This window comes from Achroia grisella, unplaced genomic scaffold, assembly GCF_030625045.1.
Source record: "Achroia grisella isolate CSIRO2021 unplaced genomic scaffold, CSIRO_AGI_Agris_v1 utg3297, whole genome shotgun sequence".
Lineage (NCBI taxonomy): Eukaryota > Metazoa > Arthropoda > Insecta > Lepidoptera > Pyralidae > Achroia > Achroia grisella.
Genome location: NW_026712802.1, coordinates 838724 through 852602, shown reverse-complemented (window position 1 = coordinate 852602; position 13879 = coordinate 838724). Strand labels below are relative to the sequence as shown.

General features: G+C 33.5%; 1 protein-coding gene across 3 annotated transcripts in view; it reads left to right on the top strand.

Annotated features, from left to right (window-relative positions):
- LOC131843758 (rho guanine nucleotide exchange factor 10) overlaps window positions 1-13879 on the top strand; it is a 51737-nt gene that overhangs the window by 25410 nt on the left and 12448 nt on the right. For all 3 annotated transcript variants that reach the window (XM_059192490.1, XM_059192489.1, XM_059192487.1), the window contains 7 exons: window positions 137-313; window positions 5673-5832; window positions 6868-7097; window positions 11248-11370; window positions 11886-12035; window positions 12606-12813; window positions 13258-13478. In XM_059192490.1, coding sequence (XP_059048473.1) covers window positions 137-313; window positions 5673-5832; window positions 6868-7097; window positions 11248-11370; window positions 11886-12035; window positions 12606-12813; window positions 13258-13478 — 1269 coding nt within the window. The remainder of the gene's footprint in view (window positions 1-136; window positions 314-5672; window positions 5833-6867; window positions 7098-11247; window positions 11371-11885; window positions 12036-12605; window positions 12814-13257; window positions 13479-13879) is intronic.

The following is a 13879-nucleotide window of genomic DNA, read 5'->3' as shown; positions in this document are numbered from 1 at the left end:
TGTCATAGCAGAAATATTGAGTAATGCTAATTTGTAAAATTCACAACAAACATGTTATTGGACAGTCACGAGAGCGGGATACGTCATTATATGTGGTGTGCAGTGCTGTGTTACCAAGTGCATGTGATATTTGCAGTTGGAGGAGGAGCTCCTCTCATGCCTGGGCGAGGTGCGGAGTGTGCGGGTGCCGCCGCCCTCGTTGGGCCCGCCGCCAGACTCGCTGTCACCTGTGCAACTGCGACGCCGGCATGTGGTCGCCGCCATTATACACAGCGAGAACTCCTACGTCGCTACTCTACAGCGGCTTGTAAACGTTAGTATACACAACGAAAATGTATGTTTATAAAACATATAGATACAGACAGCATTTGCTTAGTTATAATGAACGACATCTGTTTCTTCTGTCAATAATCAAGTCGTACTTATAATTATTAACATAGTCTTCGAGATTAATATAGAAACTGGTATAGTGCACACGACCCATGAAAATACTCTTGTGAATTTTGGAATTTTACGTTAATAATGTTATTCCAAGTCTTACTACTTTATTTAGTACTAGCTGTGTCCGCGACTTCACCCGCGTGAAAGTTATAGCCTACCTATATGTTATTCTGATGTGTAAGCTATTTTACTGTAAAGTTTCAATAAAATCCGTTCAGTTGTTTTTGCGTAAAAAAGTAACAAACTGCCATCCATACTCGCATAATTTCGCGTTTATAATATTAATAATAATTTATTTCTGTAATAATAAATACGTTACGTTAAAATACAAGTTATTCTTTATTGCTAGCTTTATTGTGTAATTAACAATATAAACGCGATTACAGTATGTTATATCATATGCACCGGCATGTATGCTTTTATACATTTCGCAATTTCAACAACCATTTTATTTGATATTGGAAAAATTGCAATGTACGTGCACAGGTGGCTATAATTAAATAAAGGTACATTACAGTACCAACAGACTGCAAATGTTAAATAAACGGTTAGCAATGTTTATCGTAAGAACTAAACACAACAGTAATTACTCGCACACAATTGTTTCAAATATTTGCTTTGCGCAATTATGACCAACCGAAATAGGTACATTGTCAACAAGCTCAGCCGCTTGCTAATACACAAATACAAACCGCTAAATCGCAAACCGGTTTCCTTTGCTATCTGAACATCTCGGATCCCATAGCCACAATGTAACACACGCTGACATTTTCTCATGACTCCGGCGAAATTCGTGATCAGGAAGGAAGTTTAATGGCAATAACCAATTACAAATGCAGCCCATAAAGAGGCAGTTCCTATTATGCAATTCGTCAAGTAGATTGATAGCATGTTGGCACTTCTGTTCGTGGTCGTACAGAGGTGTGACAGACCTGACAGTACAGCTAATTAAATCGTAAGCTGACAGTTGCAAAACTGCTATTTAACAGATGTTGCCGAGTGTTTATTAATGAGATTTGCTGTTCGGAAAGTGGTTTGAGAGTGCTGCTAAATGGCCACCGCATTTTTATATCATATTATATAATGTTATGTTATATTAGACTGGAATGAGATCGCAATAATAAATAAATTATTATGTCAGTAGCTAAAGCACATAAATAGTATATCTCATTTTAATAATGCCTCTCAAATAAACGGTCTATGCGCTTGTTTAAAAAATAGTTCAGTAATAAAATCACACAGGCATTGTTCTCGATTAAATTAGGATTCCCAGGATGATTTAAAAATTGAATTGAATTGTTTGGCGCCAACCGTTATTGTTCAGATGTCAAAGTAATGTCAGTAACTCAGTAAGAAAGCTTTTTATGTCAACATAACGTCGCGGTCGTAGTCACTTTCAATATTCATATTGTTTAATGTTTATAAGTTGTAGCTTTCTTTTCGTTAGTATTTGAAGCTAACTATCTATCATTGTTATTCTATGAAACAAAAGTTAGTACATATGTCAAAAATCTGAACATATATGTAAATAGGTACCTGTCTGGCCCACTTCTGTATTGTTTCGCCCACAATTCACATGTTACAGATTTGCATATTAGGAAGTGGGGCACATTGAATAGTCAGTATTTGTATTTGCTAGTTCCACGAGGTCGTCACTGTTTCATTAAATGGCGCCGACCGTTGATGTGGCGAATTAGTTTTTGTCTCTACATACATCGTCTGCATTGTCACTAGAGTTAACGATAAGGCCAGCCGGTAATTTGCAAAATTACTAGCTCTGTTATGATAAACGATAGAAAATTATTGGATTTTTAAATTGAGTTTGTTCTGAATCTCATTAGTTAATAGAGAATAAACATTGGCAACTACTTAAGTATGTCTAATCTTCATAGACAATCGCTTACCATCAACGTATTGTTTTGTCGTCCAGCCTGTAAATAAAATTGAACCCAAGGTTATTTTTGCGAAAACTAATTTTAAATCGTTAGTTACTACTAATAAGTTACAATCACATTTTATTTGGCTCTATTTAAGTAACAAATGTTGTTTCAAGCAAATTATAATTGACATTTTAGCGATTATTGCTATGTTAATGTGGCATCTTTCATCATTCACATAGTTGGTGATTTTACGATTATATATTTGCAGTTAGAAATATAATTACACAGTAAAAGAAATTTAATATTCTTTATCTGTTTTAACAATAATTATTTGCAACAACTTTACGTGAACAAATCACATAGCCAGCTCCTTAATTTGTGCAGATAATTAGGTTCAAATTGTCACCTCTGCCACTACCTCTACAGCATATCAAGATTGAAAAGTAGTAATAACTGTCAAAATGACTTCACAATACACACTGGCAATATCTAACGTTATGGATTAGCTGTTACCATCCTTCACCTAGTTGACCAGTCAACGTTTGATGATCATAGTCGTCGATAAACGTGATCACGACGCGCTTAAACGATTCTAGTAACAGAAGAATGACCGTTTGTTTATCTGTTAATAATAGTAATAATAACCCAAAACAAATTACACAGCGCCATCTAGTTCCAAGCTAAATAGTGTTATAGATGATACAACTGATATAAATACTTATATTACAACCAAACAAATACAAAAATACTCATGAACAAATGTTTGTATCGAGCGAGTAATCCGCCGAACCCGCGACCATCGAAAGTAAGACGGTGTGTTCAACCGCTGGACCAACGAAGCCATCATATTTTACGTACGTTATTGTTATACAGTACTAAATCGGAAATTTTATATTTCTGTAGGTATTTCGTCACACGTACGTACACAACTACCGGTAATAATTCCTTGGCATTAAGACGTGTGTCCATTGTATTCAAGTGACAATTTGCGTGATTATTAAATAGGTACTCGAAACATGACATCATGGTGTCCTGTGTTAACTTGACTTACCGCTACAAGTTCACTTACAATTATTCATCGATAATTGTAGAGCGTAAAACACATTTAGCTAAAATAAGGTATATGGGACAGTTACTGTTTCTATTTATTTATATAGCTATTATATACTACTATATGTAATATGATTGATTTAAACTGACCAAAAAATGTATACCAATTCAATGTCTTGTCAGTTCTTCTCACCTGAACTAGGTAGGCGAAGTGAGCGGTAGGGTTAATGATAAAAATATGACGTGCACAAGAGGCCGAAAGATCCTAGGTAAATAAATGAGTTTGCGTTTACGTCTGTTTTGGCCTTTAGATCTCTCTCCGTAAGTTTAAATAAATTATTAAGCAAAGCAGAATACACTAGTGAAAGAAACAAAATTTGATATAAAGCCTGGTACGGTAGCTCTACATTCTAGTCTAATCTCAATAGCGATTAAAAACCAATCCATTGTTGTACTAATTTTTTAATCAAAACTAAACTAAATAAAAAGAGATATAATATAACTAATATTGTTCTCTGAACTCATTGTTCAAATAATTTTCATAAAAGTTCAAAGAACTCTAAATGATATGAGTTCAGTTAAAGAATAAACTGATACTGTCATCCCATATATACGGCTTAATATTAGTATTTAATACATTATACTGTGTATGGGAAAAATATAAAACTATGAGACGGCATAATCCAATGTCATTGGATCGGAATTAGTTTCCAGAGTAGACCGACTGGTCTTATAGAGAACTCGTACTGCTTATAAACGAGCTTTAGTATTAAACCTTGATTGTTCTTGTTTGATCAATCAACAACATTTGATGTCAGGGTCGTTGTTGCCATCATGGCGTATTTAACCTGTTTTCTCCGTCTTAACACACTTTTTTTTTCGATATTTTACTTAAAGATAGCATCAGGAAACATTCTTTCAAGGGTATCTAAAAGCTGCCAAGGGCATTGTCATTTATATTTTTATAAAAAAAGGTCAGCTAAATTAAATAAAGGTACATACTAAAATAATGCAATAGAGGTGGTCGTTAAATGTGATTAATCAATTCTATGAGGTAACAAATTATTAAACAAAAAACCAATGAACAGAGAAAACCCTTATTTTCACGTCAGATCATCCTCACCATTATTTCATTTATTCATTATTTGATTTAGTTGAAAGTAATAATATAAACGCATGTACAATCAATGGACACGTGCTTTATATACAAGGTCCATACTTAAAGTGTGTTTATAGTACTCGTAGATGCAAACTCTGCTACTTACCTATTTTAAGAGATGACGCCAGTACATTACCTCCGAGTTTGTTTTTATTTCCATCTCGTTATCACACAGTGCGAGTTGTGAATTCATCGTTTTGAATAAGTATAATGCTGTCATTTATTATATTTTTGTTACATCCTTATCTGTATATGTCTTTAACATTACAGTTTCTGGAAATGTCTTATTTAATATTTATTATTTTCTTTTATCTTAACGTAGCCTGAATTAGAATGCTAATGTTCTACGTACCGTCTACGATACGGACTTCTTTGCACTGAATAAATTTCATAGTCTTTGATAAAATATCTTGAAACATCTAAAATTTTTGAGAAAAACTGTCCTTACATTTACTTATATTCTCAGAAATAATATCTATATATATATATGCAATACACGTATATTATTTCTACACATTCTATACATATATATTATCTGCATTAAATTCATTATAAAGTCTGTGGTTTTTCCGGTATTATAATAAACATTTAATATTTATATGATTAATAATTTTCTTAATAAATTCTGAATGCTCGAGATGTTTTATGTATGTTTTTAATGTTAATTTGCTTATTATATTATTGCTATATTATAATCCAGATTCATAGAGAATCTGAATATTTAAATACTGGCTTTATCTCGCTGCACGCGAGAGTATCCAAAAATATTCAATGTGCTAATCTATGTGTACCACATTTCATTCGAATCGTTCCCGCAAAATTAAGTATGTCGTGTCCTTAGCCTATAATATTCATTATTTACATACACTTTTTTATTACTAAATATATAAAACAAAAAACAGTTTTTGTGTCTATCTTCCTTTCCTTCCTGCACAAAGGTACACCTAAAAATGAATGAAAGTGAAAAAATGTGACCGAATGCGCAAAAGACGTCGCTATAATAATTAATTAATTCTGGTAATAATAAAGTTTGATACCATTGACATGAAAAAGAAGACTAAACACACTGTCAGCTAATTTGTTATTCATTCTATCTATATAAAAGAGCTCTTATAATCAATATTATGTAATATTGTACACAGGACTACAAGAAACCGCTGGAAGAAAGCAGCCCTGCTATCCTGAACGCTAGCAAAATCCAGACGCTGTTCCACCGACTGCCTGATATCTTACAATGTCACCTACACTTCCGCACCGCGCTTGCTGACTGCGCGAGAACATGGGACCGCGATGAAAAAATAGGTAATGAAGAAAACTATATTCATTTTGGTCACATATTGCATGTTGAATTTATAAATTGTAAGGCGACTTTTACATCTAGCATCCACATCTTCTATTTAGGTAGTTACTATTTAAGTCGTTCATTTGTTATGCGTGCATTCATTTATATAATTCACTATAAAATTTAAATAGGGCAAACCAAGCTCTTATACATACATCAGAATCCTGAGAGTTAAATTATTTATTTATACTAACTATTTATTATAAGCCTATCAGATTTACAGTACACACCATCTCAAAATTTACCTGATTGTCATGTGCTTATGTGGCAATTCAGATAAATATAAATATTTAACTAATATGTTTGTGTGACCTGCTACGAAGTTGACTTAACCTTCAGTCAGGCAGTCGCCAATATTTAAACATTTGTGTACATTGCTCAAACCTCAAAATAAAAATGTTTAATCGTGTCGTAATTTTTTGTTCAACTTGAAAATATGATTTATTTCAACATATTTTATATTGTATTCTTATAATAAAATTGACATTCAATATTTGTTCATGGTATAAAACTAGATACAATAATATGTCTTCTATCGTGTTTAGTTAATGAATTTTCGTTTTCATAGTATTTTTTTTAAATATACGTTAAAATATTCTATTACGATTGAATTAATAAAATAATAATATTGAAAAATCTTATCTTAAACAATCTACGAGATCAACTTTTTATTAAAAAAGAATTTGATTCATATTCATTCAATACACAACTTTATTTAAAAAACATGGATTCGAATTCGAACAATACCTAGCTAATGAACTATTATGTACCCTCCTTTTTAATTTTGTAATATTGTGGTTGTACAAATAAAGCATTATTATTATTATTATATATTTATAATAAAAAAACCTAAAAAAAAATAGAAATTAGTTAGACATTCTTACACTTATATTAAAATTTGTCATCAATAACCATGTTAAAAATAATGTCTTAAAAAAAAAAATTTTTTTCATTTTCTAAATAATTCTATTCAATTAAATGTGTCCTATTTTCAGGCGAGGTCTTTTTAAATGCATTCTCAAAAGCGGTGGTGCTGGATGTGTACTCTGACTTTATAAACAACTTCTCTGTGGCAATGGAGTTAGCCAAGATGGAGTCCAAGCGCAAGTCAGCGTTTGCCGACTTCTTCAAGGTGAAGCAGATCAGCGCTCACGACCGGCTCTCGTTCTTCGGTCTGATGGTGAAGCCAGTGCAGCGGTTCCCGCAGTTCATTATGTTTCTGCAGGTACTGTAATTGACGTTTCAAGTATTTTTTTTTATCATTAGTGATACATTTTTATTAATACTGTTGCAGTTTCTAGTGCTTGTTGTTATATACAATAGTTATGTTTGGAGACCTATTATTGGCTTATCCACATATAATAAGTTGTTTCTTGTAGCTGTTGGTTATCCCAATAAATAAATAATAAAAAAAATATCCATTGTGTTGTCATTCCGGAGGATAACGTAATGCAGCCGTACTTTGGAATTTCACTGTCTTATCCCTCTCTTATTTAAACCGAACAAAACAAGCCGGATGGAATGGCGAATGAAATAAATGAGATAGAAGTACGTAGACGACTTTGTACAAAGCGTACATCAGTAGAGTTTTTAGCTTTGTTAGTCTCCACTTAAAATATTTGTAATATTATATGAATATACCAGACCCGGTTTCGCTCGGTACTATAGAAATAATAAAAAAATATATTTTATATTACGATAACGTAATAAAATAAGGTGTCACCTTATACACGAGTTACACGACTGAATAGCAATCAGTAAACGCTATATAATATGTAGGTATAATGTATAAACTCAGCAACAGCTCACGTTTAATGTTTTTATTTTAATAGATATAGTCAATAAAATCTCACCTGTTGACACTAATTATGTACATATACATTTACTGAGCCATGACGGTATAAATCATCAATAATATATGTCTCAGTAAATATGTTTTATCTGAATTAATTCATTATATTCATTTAAGACAACAGCTTTACAATACTTTATGTTCCAAATGTGTTAATTTGATTGAGCTATTGAAATTTTATTGACCCTAACCGGTTACAATGAAACCTGTTAAACAAAACATAACCCCATTCATTATTGTTACATATTTAATTATATTCGTACACTATATTTTCATTCATGAGATCATTAATATAAATATTTATACTATACCAAATTTATTAAGCTACTAGGAACGGAATTTTGAACACCTGTTGCGGTGATTTAACTCTGTAATACTCTTAAGAAACCGAATTTTCTCAGTTTGAACGTAGAAATCATTACATATATTTTAAAAATTATTGCACAGTTCGATGTATACATTATTCCTGGACCCCATATAAACTTTGAGATAAGAAGTAGTCTTTGTCCGTTCTCGTATATCTTCACGTCAAATTTCATTAATATCCGTTTAGCCGTTTAGATGTGAAAAGGTAAGAAACAAATACACTGAGTACTACAGAGAGTACTTTAAAAAGTCGTCTGCATGGGTCTGCCTCCTATTTCAGCCGCCAAGCCAAGACATCTTAGTCCTCCTGAACGGCAGCACATAAGGGGGTCTTCCTATGTGATGGGTTGAAAAAATCGATTTTTTTTTTTTCATAAATTGCTCCCTTAACATGTCTAGAATACGGTAGTAAAGCGATTTTAGAAAATTCGAAGTCGTTTTAAAGATACAGCAGGTAAAAGAAAGAGCGGTTCGGAGCGGTGAGTGAGTTGGCAGTTAGAGACCGGGCCTATTGTGTACTGTCGGCTTTATACCTGGCCTCCCTTTTATTAATATATTTGTTTATACAAGTTTAGACACGTTTCTACAGACTTAAACAGAAATTTCTATTGTTATAATATTTTACCGAAGTTATTTTAGTCTTGGTTGAACTTCGAAGAGAGCAACAGCTACAAATTATTTTATATGAGAAAGGAAGTTTGGGCAACGTACTATCACAAATGTTCTTCTGATGAAAACCCTCAACATCAATTTTGTCCAGAAGGCGAAGACAGTTGGTGTAAATGGCGTAAGGCTGAAGCTAATAATGAACTGGACCAATTTCATCACGATAAACCACCTCTAATTCCGCAAGTCCAAGAAGCTATCAAACCGGTTTTCGAAGATTTATCGAAAGACGAATTATTAATTCGTTGTTTAGGAGCAGAGACACAAAACAATAACGAATCTTTGAATTCTTTGATTTGGACTTTCGCTCCTAAACATCTTCATTCTGGTCCCAAAGTTGTTGAAATTGCTAGCTACTTAGCAGTTATTATCTTTAATGAAGGTTTTCAAGGTATTTTAAAAGTTATGTCGATTATGGGATGCCCTGTTGGTCGTGAAGCCCAAGCGTATGTTGAGAAACGGGATGAAAAGCGAATCTTACGCTCTGAGCGGCGCGTAAGTGATGTCGTTAAACAAGCCAGGATTGACTCAAGAGCTGAACAATCTGCTTTAAAAGAGTTTCACGAGGAAGAGGAAGGAATACTCTATGGACCAGGCATCGCCGATTGAGAGTAAGTTGATATTTTAATAGTTTTTAACGGACTTGAAACTTTAAACGCGTTTTTCTCAAAACTGTGTTTTTCAAACTTTCCTCCATTGTATCTCAGAAACGGCTGGACCGAATTACTTGAAATTTACAGGGCACACTCAATATATGTAAACGCATGGAATGAACTATTATCAATCGAAAATTTTCAAAACTTCGATTTTTTTATAGCAAAAAACAAAAAAAAAAAACGCCTAATTTGCAACTTTTATTTCAAATGTCTATCAAAAATCCAATTTTTTTTATATTCATTTGATTATAGGTCATTCCGTGCTTTTAAGCCTACAAATTAAAACGCCGTTTTTTTTTTTTTCAGATAAGCCGATCAGCCGGAATCGTGGAGGAAGTGGGAGCTCTTTTTTTCGAGGCGGGGGTGTTCAGAGCGCTGTAACTCTAGTTTGACTGAATATTTTTAGCTGAAATTTTATATTTATACTGTCCAAATATGTGTTAATAAATGATAAAAAACTTGAAGCTCTAAATATTTACTGGTCGTAGAAAAAAAATCCTAAAATATCCCTAAAAAACAGGCCGTCACATAGGAAGACCCCCATAAGTGATATCAAGGGGTCACCTGATCATTAATCGTACGTGATACGGTTTATGTACATATATAGGCGATGCTTACCACTTACCGTCAGCTTGTTTGTCATTTCATTTACATAAAAAAAGATACATACTTTCTTATTTATAATATTAGTATGGTTATATTTTGTTAGACCCAGACGAAGTCGGGAAGGACTGTTGTTGCCGATGGCAATCTTTTTGATAGTTTTTATGTTTTTTATATATATTTGAATTTTATATTTTGACGTTCTGTTTTTGTATACTATTTGTTTTCTTATGCCATATTGTCTTTATATTTTTGCTAGCGAGCTGATTACAGCTATTTTACCTCACCTAAGAACGTGTCTCATTTTTAACCAGTCCTTAATACAGTCCATCCTTCCGTAACAACTGTTATTTATAAAATTTATTATTGTTGACGCAACACCGTTTTCAACAATTCACATCAAAGTTAAAATTCCAAACCAATGCTATGACCTGAATGTGTCTGTGTAATCTGTATAACAAAAGCTGTGTATACCACAAAAGATATGATAGATGTATGCCACATAAGAATTGCAATATATTTTTTGACTGACATTTACCAGCTGTAAAAGATCGATAAATAATAACTACACATCCTTATAAAGTCTTCTTTTACTACTTTTTAGTGCGCGTTAAAAACTTTTATTATTAGGTATTACTAATGGTGCCATGACTGTTTTTATTACAATTATTGCAGGATATACTTGTATAATGCCTCTATCTTTATAGGATGTTCTTTCTAAACATAAATTCCCCTAAATTCCAACAATTAATGTATAATAAAATATTTGGTATATATTTTTTTTAATTCGAATGTCTCTTGCTTAAACTTGAAACTTGCGAAACTTATTCCACTAAGAATACGGATATGCGTAAATATGGCAATTTAGGGTATAAAATTTATGTAATGACATGTTATGTTTACGAAATAAATTTTGTACCATGAATTGGTATCACACAACTGACCTTCGCAATTTTCAATTCAGAGTTTTATGTGTATATGAGATATAAAATATGTCTAAATTTAAAGTTTCAATATCCAGAGATATGTTGTATTGAAAAAGCTAGCTTAATAGTTTCATATACATTGATATACTTACGTTATCTATATATGGCTTTATGTTATCTGTCTATGTTTGTACAAAAAACAATTAGTTTTCATAATAATTTAAAAACAATTTTATGAAGGTTTTAAATGTATGACATGGTTTAGCTTCGATGGATAGAATTTTACATGGCTTTTATTTATTGTAGGATCTCCTAAAACACACTCCTCCTGGGCACGTGGATCGCGTCGCGCTCCAACGCGCTTTGACCAGACTGGAGGCGCTTGCTGACGCGCTTAACGAGAGAAAACGTGACGCCGAGAGAACTCAGGTATAATTAATTAAAATATATAATTATAGACATTATGTAAACTACTACTAGATATTTACCATGATATTATTTATGAGCTCCCGATATTTTAACGTTGTTACATACAGCTTAGTCACGGTAAAAATCCTGTTTGTAAAGTGTGAATTGTAAACAAACGCCAAAATAACAACGTGACCACTAAAGTACACAGGCAAAGTGTAGTTTTTAAAAAAACAGCATTAAACTACTGATAATAAATTGGTACAGAATTACGGATATTTATTTGTCCTTTTCGTCGTATTTCTTACTGTACATTTTTTAAATAAGGTAATTTATTTATTTTCTGTATGAATTAATGTATAAGAAATGTATTCCTCTATATCAAAGACTGCAACCCAACAATACACAGATACTCAATATAATGAAACATAGATTTGGAATGTGTTAGTTTCCTGTTAATAAAGTTAGACAAACTTATTTTTGTTGTATTAAAAATAACTAAGAAGGAAAAATAATTATCTATTTGCGTTGTATAGGCATTCCGCGCGGCGTTGCGCAGACTGACGCGCGGCGGCGTGACCGGGGCGGGCGGCGCGGGCGGCGCTGCTAGGTTCGGCGCCGCTCGACTGCTGGCCTCCCGCGCAGACAAGCGCCATCTGCTGCGGCAAGACGACCTGGTGCAACTGGTCCGTACACACCCTAATATACTTACTATGTTTTAAGACTTTGTACTCAAACCGGAAATTATACGGTATGTTTAAAGTATCATACATGTGGTGTTGCAGTTAATATCACATGTTTCGCAGTCGAAATTGCATCTTCGTGAAACTTTTTAGGCAGTTTAATTTCTTTATATGTACCATATAGACAAAATAATAAGCGAATGTATGTAGTGAATGCTTACTTCAAAGTCTAATCTCAATATAAATTTTAAACAATTATTTTATTTTAATCTTGTGATCACCCTTTGGTTCGTGAAATCATTTCGTCTTCTTTTAAATTTTGTTTTCCAAACACTCGTTTAAGATTTACAAATCTTTACTTATAGTTTGATGCCTGCCCTCCATTTTGCAATAATAATTATAATAAAAATGCGCTCACGCAATGCGCATTTACGATTACAGAACGCGGCAATGCGCGAACTGGCGGTGCGTGAGGTCATTCTCATTCTCTTTGTCTACATTTGCCCATACATTCCTGCGTAAAAGAGCGTACATGTAAAGTTATAGTATGTAAAATAACCCTGTGTTCGACAGGAATTCAATCAGCTGGGTAGCGTGTCGAAGTGCAAGCCTCGGCGTCTGTTGCTGCTCAATGATCTGGTGGTGTGCGTGTCGGTGGGCGGCGCGGGCGGCGGCGGCGACGACGGCGAGCGGCTCGGGCTCAAGTGGGCGCACCCCGTGCAGGACGTGGAAGTGGTCGACACCGGCACCTCGCCCACGCTCAGCCGCGTGCTAGCACAAGGTTCGTTTCTGCAACACCAATCTTAATCTTATTAAAAATATATTTAAAATATATAATATATAAATTAATGATATAATAAACGCGAAAGTTTGTAAATATAGATGTTTGTAACTCTTTCACGCAAAAACTACTGGATTTTCATGAAATTTTACAGTAATGTAGCTTATACATCAGAATACACAGGCTATAAACTTCACGCGGTCGAAGCCGTGGGTACAGCTATATTAATAATAGTAATATTATAAACGCGACAGTTTGTGAGTATCAATGGATGTTTATTACTCTTTCACGCAGAAACTACTTCCTTATACATACATAATCTATAAGGACTACCTTATTAATTTTTTTTTTTTTATATAATTACTTGGCTAATTATTATTGAATAGTTCTCCATCTTTGCTATTTCCCATACTAATTTATAAAAGGTTCATAATTGTTTGATAGGAATGAACCGCAGCGGCAGTCTACGGTCTAACTCTAGCAGCAACGGCCACCTGAACACATCGACGGCGGATTCTCTGTGCAACGAGATGTCGACGCTGATGCACGATTACGAGACTGTGTCACGTATGGCCGACCTCGCCGCATCACTCCGCTCGTCGTACTCAGAACTAGCGCCTGAGATATTCAGGACCTTATTGCAAAATATACAGCAAAGTATACAGGTTGGCTTTTTTATATTACTCTTTGTCCTATACAGCAAACAATTTTAGATTTCTTTTCTTTGTTTAAAAGATTTGTTTTCGAATGTTGATTACTTAATGTACTTTCACTTTTTCAAGTATTGTAATTTTCTGATATTTTACTGAATGTCCGAATTCAGAAAATTGTTTTATTAGTATGTGCAGCAAAAACTTGTATCGCTATTTACAAAAGTTGCGCTGACATCCTCTCCGTGTGGAATTTCGCACACTTAAGTGCAGAATGTTGATAATTATTTAAAATGATACATCTACATTTTTAGAATACCTATAATGGAATATAGAGAATGTCGTGTTTTCGTCAGTGCAAAAGATAATGAATTAATGTATATATTATATTGGTTGCCGGAATAGAAGGAAATATT